The sequence below is a fragment of the Porites lutea genome, chromosome 2 (genome assembly GCF_958299795.1).
Source record: "Porites lutea chromosome 2, jaPorLute2.1, whole genome shotgun sequence".
In the NCBI taxonomy this organism is placed as follows: Eukaryota; Metazoa; Cnidaria; class Anthozoa; order Scleractinia; family Poritidae; genus Porites; species Porites lutea.
The window spans coordinates 56,494,609-56,503,679 of NC_133202.1; the positions used below are offsets into that span (position 1 = coordinate 56,494,609).

General features: G+C 38.3%; 1 protein-coding gene across 3 annotated transcripts in view; it reads right to left on the reverse strand.

Moving 5' to 3' along the window:
- The window catches only part of LOC140929136 (uncharacterized), a 17,120-nt gene extending 8,934 nt beyond the window's left edge, over window positions 1–8,186 (reverse strand). The window contains exons 1-5 of one of the 3 annotated variants that reach the window (XM_073379007.1): window positions 7,922–8,186; window positions 3,473–3,598; window positions 3,161–3,373; window positions 1,851–1,985; window positions 1,028–1,194 (exon numbers count right to left, since the gene is read on the reverse strand). In XM_073379007.1, the coding sequence (XP_073235108.1) occupies window positions 1,028–1,194; window positions 1,851–1,985; window positions 3,161–3,373; window positions 3,473–3,598; window positions 7,922–8,051 (771 nt within the window). In that variant the 5' untranslated portion in view covers window positions 8,052–8,186. Of the gene's footprint in view, window positions 1–1,027; window positions 1,195–1,850; window positions 1,986–3,160; window positions 3,374–3,472; window positions 3,599–5,401; window positions 5,848–7,921 lie in introns of those variants that run through there. The other 2 variants (XM_073379005.1, XM_073379008.1) reach the window with 2 other exon arrangements.
- Between the last annotated feature and the right edge of the window lie 885 nt (window positions 8,187–9,071).

Sequence of the window (9,071 nt, forward strand, 5' to 3'; positions counted from 1 at the left end):
AATTTTGGGACTTCGGCTACTGTCCGCTTAATAGGGGGTGTCCGCTTAATACGGTGTCCGCTTAATACAGGTTTCACTGTACCGTAATTTGCCTATGTTTAACAAATACACTGGGGCATTAATTTGCCTCTGTCTAACAACAACACTGGGGCATTAATTTTCCTGTGTCTAACAAAATATACTGGGGCATTAATTTGCCTGTGTTTAACAAATACACTGGGGCATTAATTTGCCTGTGTCTTACAAATACACTGGGGCATTAATTTGCCTGTGTTTAACAAATACACTGGGGCATTAATTTGCCTGTGTCTTACAAATACACTGGGGCATTAATTTGCCTGTGTTTAACAAATACACTGGGGCATTAATTTGCCTCTGTCTAACAACAACACTGGGGCATTAATTTTCCTGTGTCTAACAAAATACACTGGGGCATTAATTTGCCTGTGTTTAACAAATACACTGGGGCATTAACTTGCCTGTGTCTAACAAATACACTGGGGCATTAATTTGCCTGTGTCTAACAAATACACTGGGCCATTAATTTGCCCGTGTCTAACAACAACACTGGCGCATTTATTTTCCTGTGTCTAACAAGTAAACGTTTGAAGTATTTACTTCTCTCTAACAAATTTATTTATGTAATCCTTTACCAATACAATAGCAACTAAGATAAAGGCGTTTTAGAACTGAAAATTCCGGTGACGTATATTTTTTAACCAAGCCGGCACGAAACTGCTAGCCACGAAAAATATAACAGCAAAGAAAAAGTAGCCCCGTCCCATTGTTTTACTGTATTACATATCAGGCATTCAAGAAAACTCGTATACCTTAATGAGGAAAATTTGCCTCTAAAACGTTTCAGGATTAATCCAGCTTATGACACCTTCGTAAGGCTTGTCTTCTTTTTAGTGTGGTTCCTCTTTCAGCTCCAACTGTGATTTGGGTAAAAAAATTTTACCTTAACAGCTGGGACCCAAATTCCTGAACCGGCCTAACCCTGTCGTGAAGTAATCATAAAACTCACCTGTGTATTTCCTGGTATGTTGCTCTTAGCTACAGCAAGATTCATTGCCATATTTGGGACAGTTGATTGAAAAGGAACAGGATTTGCCTGGTATTGGTTTATAGCACTGGGAGCAAACGCTTCCTGGTTTTGCTGTGGTACGGCTGCGTTGAGTGACTGGGCTTGGTCTAGAAATCACGATGTGAAACTAAGTGACTACATTTATAGCTTCTGTATTAACGTGAATCCTACCTCTAAGACCTGAGTGAATCATGACCCAGAGACCCCGGAATGACATTAGTTTTTTCCCCTTTCTGCCCTTGAGTTCCTTCCCCTCTGCAACCAACCTACAGAACCTTCAAATGCACTAGTGAAAACAATCAAGTGTCAACTGGAAAACAACACAGATCATTACCACTGATATCTGGCGTTAATGAATAAACTGCGCCTTAATTATAACCGATAAATAGTTTCTGAGCAAGCTCTCTCGGATTGTTTGCTGGCAAGGCCGATGAATGACTATTGTAGATAATTCATGAAAATGAATGTTTCATTATGTTTTAGTAATCTGGGGGTCTTGTCTGTAGAGCGTCAGATCTTAAATCAAACTCCCACACCTAACTTCCAACTATTTGTTTTCTAGATACTTGGAAAGTTCTCATTATATTTTTCGCAAGGTAAGTGAGTTATATCGTGCGTTTTCTGCCTGCTATAGTGATCGCGGATTTAGGGCAGCTCACAAATGAGAACATTACATAATTCATGATGGGAAAACCTATAATTCGTCACATTTCAAGAACGTTTTTGATGAAAGTAAATTAATTAAAAGAAGTTTGATTTTTACCCATGGTGGGGTAGAAGTTAGCGGTTTGTAGTTCTGGTACCGCCGCCGCCTGCTGTTGAGGAACCATGTTGTAGTTCATCATAGGCGCATTAAGAGACTGATAACCCATAAGGCCTGGAACCTCCATCTTTTTCTCTATAGCGGATAATAAAGGAAGTAGAAATATATTAATAATCAGTTCAAAATTCGTCTAACCTGCTCTATCAGTAAACTACCTAAGATGTTCAAGAAAGGGGGTAAGTTCATCGTCATATTCCTTGCTCTTCTAAACACTAAATACTTGAAAACGTGTAAATAAACTTAGCACGGGAAATAAATTTCGTCCAATTACTTTTTAAGATATGAAAGTTCCCCACCTACAGGGGATGAGTAAAAAAGGAGAAAGGGGCTTATCTCGCCTTGACTTAACCACTGTCATATCATTTTCCATTTTCTCTTTTGGTTGAGTGCTAAACCAGAACTTGATGCTAAAAGTTGCCCATATGCTCCGGCTGCATAGATGGCTATCTTTGATGTCTATATTTCAGTCTCTATATAAGGTTTCTTGACTAACTTTTTCACTAAGGTATTCGAGATTTTATTATTATTATCATTGACTAGGAGGTCCCATCTTTTGTCGATCTTTTTTGAAACTAGTTTGTACTTTGTTGGTTTTCCTGAGGTAAGACCCAGGTAAAATGCAAACAATACCCAGGAGAAGGGATGCATATTCTGAAGCGAGACCGTTAGATTTTCACTTGGCTAAGCTTCAAATTTAAAACGCTGTACTTGATTGAGAAATTCATTAAAAATATGTCACCAAATTTGGTTGATGGGTTGCTGGAGGTATATCTCACCTAACAGTTTGGTATCACGTCATAAGAGTTTTGACGAAAAACCAGTTGTATCCGCAAAGAGGAAATCAATGTTGTCATAAGTTCAACACACAACATGAAATTGTCTTCGCCTGTTTAGCCGAGATTATAATTATTATCATTATTATTATTGTTGTTGCTGTTGCTGTTGTTGTTGCTGTTACATGTTATTTCTTGATAAAAACAGCACTTTTGGAGTTTTCGCGCACATAAAAAGCTGTAGACTGAAATACAAGTTAACTCTTCCTGTTATCCATGATATTCCAATTTATTTATTAATTATATAACAATATACTGATTTATTTTCACACCCTTTTTAACTCTACTTCCAAATTTTTCCTTTGTTCCCAAATAATCCCATTTCCTCTTCCATTAATATAATGATTGTTTTAGCACGTTTCATGCAGAATTTGCAAATGAGTTACATTTTCATAACCGTTTAATATCCAGTCACACCTGGTTTTTCTTCAGGATCTTCGTCATCGTCATCATCATCATCATTGTAATCGTTATCATTATCATTCTCGTGAAACTCGTCATGGTTATTATCATTCTCCTCATCTGTCACGTGTTCATTGTATGGCCTGACATTAACGGCCTGATGAGAGTCCTCTTCTGTAGAGCTGTCGTCTGGACGCAACAGCGCTGATTTTGCGTCGGCCGTGCTAGCTATTATTAGGGTCAGTTATGTTGGTTAGTGGTTAGTGAGTTAGTGAATTTATTCAAACGATGTTAAATCATTATCATTCGCTTGTGTAATTGATTTACCTCCTTCCTTTGCTTTATTCATGCAGCGTTTCATTTGGATTTTGTACTCATACATAAGAAGTTTCCCTTTGGAGTAGTCTTCCACGATACTTTGACAATCAGATGGTGTGCCCTGTGCTAAAATTGCTGTGAAGAGAAATGCAAGAAAACCAAGGTTAGCTTAATGCTACAATGTAATAGGAAAGGTTGGCTTTTGCATTTGGCCATAATAATAAGTCATTTGAATATCCCTGTATATCATCAACCCTAACTTACAGTGATGATTCACTTACTAAATTACCGTTACTTATTTTTGCTAGTGGTTAGATAAATATACATTGTTCACCAAGATGCTCACTATTTCTCCGCTCTAAAACTACCACGGCTTAGCTACATTGCTATGCATGGGAAAGTCCGGCATAGGACAAGTAAAGGTGGTAACGAGGCATGCACTTGCCTCTGATTATTGCAACCAGAGTTCTATTCAGCAATGAGTTTCCGAGAGATTTTCTTCCGATACTCGGGTTTTCTCCTTTCCAGTTTTAGAGGGTAAACAGATTAAACTTACATTTTTGACGAATACATGGTGGCGCGCTCAATTATACGTTAAGACACTTCAATCTCCTCTACTAGTACGCTTATCTATTGGCATGATGCAGTTTATAAACTGTTCGATTGAGATCTCTTTATAGAAGGGCCATATTAGATATGCCAAGGGTAAGAAAGGGTATTTAAGAAAAGCTTAGTTTTGCTAGTTAAAGACGTTTTATAAAGTTTACTTCTTGTGATCTTGATGACTAGTGTGTAACTACCACTGCAGAAATCAAGAACTGCTAATTGGTAACTGAGTGAAAATGCTTAAAGGTGATAGTACGCGACTGATGATTCGCAACGACAAGTTTAAGCGCAATACAGTGTCACAATTGTTGCGACATTGTTTCGAATGGTTACAACCTTGCTATGCTAAAAATCGTCGTTGCGAATCGTCCCGTGTAACATCCATCACCTTAACTTAGAAGAAAAGCTCTGTGCGTATGTGACTAAACGAGACGCACTTCGGTAACCTCTCGTCTTGCATTGTGAAACAAAGAGGATATTTGTCGGAAACTTATTTCAGAGAAATGTCCCTGACCCAAACTCGGAACATGATAACTAACTGTTAACTTCTACATGATGTTTGCTATGGCGCTTATTATGTCATGGACAACTGTTCATAATTATATACTTCTGTATTGCAAAGTAAGATGTCATATTGTGGTGTAATGTCTAGTTGTTCCATGACACTGGAATATTGATAACAACGCTACTACGGATGTTACAGCTATCGACCTACAGGAAAACTCTTCTGTTTTCCCTTTTTCATAAATAATGTAAGATAAGCGACGAGTTTCCATCTTGACCCTTTCCTGTTCCTAGACAGTAACTGTATTCCCGAAAATAATTATATAATCTGCAAAAATTGCACTAGCAACAAAAAAACAGCAAAAACTCGCTCAGCCATATAAAGCGAGTTCACTGAGGACTTTTATGAGACTTTTCGGTCAGCTCATTTATCAGTTCATTTTGGCCGACGTCGAACACTCTCTCACTTTGTCAGAGACCAAATTTCTAGCCTTCAACTTACGCTGATTCCTAAGATTGTACCCGCCAAAGATTTTTAGCTTGATCATCATAAACATGTTCAGACTAAGTGAAAACCTGTATTTATCTGCTGGAGAAATGAAAAACCCAATCTTGAGAGCGGCCTTTCGTTGGCTGATTTTATTACCTACTCATTTTAATCATTTTGTCCAACACGTAAACTAAATCGCTTTCTAAAATCTTTGCTTGATCAGATTGTCTCCAATACAGTGGTTTGTTTTTGCAAAGTAACCAGGTAGGTACCTGCTGCGGTCATAACAATCGTCTATCTATATTTTTAACATTGTCAAAACTCTTGATAAGATTTACCTTGAGTTTTATTTCCATTCTTTGTTACAGTAGTCTTGTTGGCAATCTTATTATCAGCGGTAGCATTGGAACTTTTATCAGCCGGTAAAGTTTTGTTGGTAGCATTATCAGCAGACTTGTGTTGTTTACTTTCTTTCTTAACAGAGTCATGTTTTTTCGCGGTGCTAGCCTTGTGCCCCTTGTTATTCTTGTGTTCCGCATCTTTGTGTTTATGAATTTTGATCACCTTGCTTGATTTGCTTTTGGCGGTCTTTTTCGACGACTTAGCCGCGCAAATCGAAATAACAACAAGAAGAATAAAAAGAGCAGTAAGTCGGCTCATTGTCTGGGCTTGAAGGTCCAAACTGATTATGGAAAACACCAAAGGAATTCTTTGAATCTCTTTTCACGGTTCACCAGATCGCTCAGAAACGCGCGCGCTCTCCCAACTTTCTTCGTTAGGAAAATAATCCGGCAACTTATAAATAATACAGCATTTTACATGTAAACAACTTTCAACCATGACATTTAAACACCAGCTAAAGTAGATGAGATTGTTTACGATGTTGCAGGTATTTTTTTCCTTTTATAGCCTTTTGGTAACGCCGGTCAGTTCTCCTTCTCAGGTTTTTTAGGGACTTCTGAACTAAATATCACCAATGAGAACATAACTGACTTAATAATCAAAGAGCATAAATTGATATATAAGTGGCCGACTACATTTTCAGTGGGTAAAACAAAGCATAGGAGGCAAAAAGTAACGGACAAAGTGATGTCTTGCAGTGAAGTTGTTGTATGTAGCGCTGAATGGCATTCCTTGCAATTTCCGTGTTAGTCACGGACAGCTGATCGACAGCATCTATACCCTAAGTATAGTAATCTAGCTATGCTTATGACTTTCTGTGAAAGAAGAAACGCTGGTGCACGTTTGTCAGTTCGGTTGGGTGATACGGCTGCTAGCTGCGCGCGCCGGCTGAGACGATCCAGATCGGCATACCTTGAACGTAGAGTAGTGTGCGACTGACTTACAACTTTTTAGTTTTTATTTCTGTATAGATAACTTTCAATCGACAGATGGGATAACCTGTATTTCGCAGTCACTTTAATTCTAAACTGCCACATGATAGAAGTTGCAGAAAAAAATTTGCACCACTTTCTCAGTTATACTACAGAGGCCAATCATGGCTTGCACACACTTCACACCCAGCGATCTGACATGTTACGTATATGTACTTGCTACGAAATTCCGAGACATAGATTCTATGAGACTGTCTTGCACAATAACTTTAGTTACTATTGGTGTTAAGAGTCATTGACTTGATCATTGGACACCGCTTTCATTAACTTCTGAATTCGAATTATTCGAAGTGCTTCATTGGTTATCAGACTGGAATGTAAAGTACTGGATGGGCAGCAAAGAACTGGTCAAAATTTGTACTGTCGTCAAATGAAAGGTTTTGTAGCTGATAGCTAAGTTATAGATATATCACAGATAGCTGAGAAATACTGATCAAGAACTGAGAAATTTCAGGTAATCTAACTGTGACTTAGGTTTGAGCACCTCATGCAAAAACCCTCGGTTAAGTTAAACATTCAAGCAAGTGTTTAAAGTTTTTAGTTTTCGATTCGGTCCAATAGAGGTGACCATAATATGTTCTTATCGGTTGCAATCTCATCCATGGTTTCAATTCAATTTATGTTTCTCTATTTTTACGTATAGAGATTTACAATAATAATGAATATGAATAAAAATACAATAAAATTTAACCTACCGAGAACAATACCACAGCTATCTGTGGTATGGCATTTGTACCTTCACCCCCCCCCCCCCCCCTCCCCACTCCATCTTCTTGTACGCTGGTTTAATTATAATACAATGCTTGTGCGATTGTCGTTGTTTATTCCAATACAGTTTATGTGTAGTCAGCGATAAACCTCTCTTTAAAATAGATTTGTACTTAATACACCTGACTATGACAACTTCGCTTAAAATGAAACTATCGATGGTTAGACGTAAACAAAACATAACATATAGCTAGACTCCATATAGTCTGATATGACAGACCATGTTCTTACTATGTAATACACAAATTGCCCCACCCTTTTTTCGTTTGGAAGTTAGAACGAACTTGAAGAACCTGCAATTAATCTTTTGAGGTACCGCGAGGGAGTTGAGATTCTTTGATACGCGTAGAGTACGATTAACCCATGCCGGGGTAAGATTACATATAACTGTTGCTCCCTCTTGAAATTTTTACAATTGGTCGTTCAATTTTCGTTAGGCCATTCATTTTATGTTTCATTTCAAATCAAACAATGTTAACATTTAAAAGATAAATAAAGAACAACACCACCCACTGATAACAACACAAAGGAAAGGTGAACAGGTGTCAAGAACCGGACTAAAAACTAGTAACTCTCGCGTAGGTGCTTGGCCGAGGTTTTGATACCTCTTGCCATCACAGTTACTAATTTTAATGTTCAAAATTTGGTTTAAGGCGTTACGACAAAGAGCTGAAATTAAATTACAGATTGACTTACGGTCATCATTGACTAGGAGGTCCCATCTTTTGTCGACCTTTTTTGAAACTAGTTTGTGTTTTGTTGGTTTTCCTGAGGTAAGACCCGCGTAAAATGCAAACAATACCCAGGCAAATGTGAAGGGATGCATCTTCTGAAGCGAGACCGTTAGGCTTTTGCTTGGCTAGGCACTAAAGGAAAGCTTCAAAATTTAAAACGCTGTACTTGAATGAAAAACCCATAAAATAATTCGCCGAATTTAGTTGTTGCGTTGCTGGAGGTATATCTCACCGATTAGTTTGGAATTACGTTATAAGAATTTTAACGAAAACCAATTGGATGTGTAAAGAGGAAATCAATATTGTCATAATTTTAACACATAACACGAAAATCCCTTCGTTTGATTGGCCGAGATTTTGGCTGCTATCAATTTAAGCTGGTACCGAGTATTGACGAATTCAAAAGCACCGCGCACAGACCAAAAATGAACATGACGTTTTGGAACACGTTATAAGGCAGAGATTATCCGTTTGGAGAGACTGAGCCACAATTATTGACTGATATCCGCATTGAAAACCCTGATGGTCCTGTAAGGTCCCGTTAGTTTCCGTAAGGTCCCGTAAGGTCCCGTAAGTTCCCGTAAGGTCAAGGCTTTTCTCGATGCTAACAACAACGATAGGAACTGTGAAAAAACAACGAGACGGGTGGTTATTTACCATCATGAATATGGGGAATCCAGTATCAACCAGTATCACGACAACAGTTTTACTATTTATGATGCACCAGTCAAACTACGAAGAGTATATTAATTTTGTTAGGGTAATATTCTTAAAACAGAAAGATAAAAAACTGAAAAGAAAACATGCTGATCCATAGTGAGTTTTACCAAAGTGTCAAGGTAAGGTTTTGTAATATAAGGAGTTCTGGCTGAACTAATGTGGGGCTCGTAAAGTAGTGAAGATGATAATGTCGCCGGATATTAATTAAACCTCGAGCGAACAGGGAACTTTCCTTGCCCCTAACCCACCCTCCTGGGGCCAGATTTACGGAGGTCTCCCAAGCTAAGATTTATGCTAAGCTGCCTCGTCCTCAGTCACTCGCGACCGCTTGTTTAGAGAATATTTGAGTCATATTAAAACAAGGGCGATGCGATGGGCTCCCTGTTCGCGCT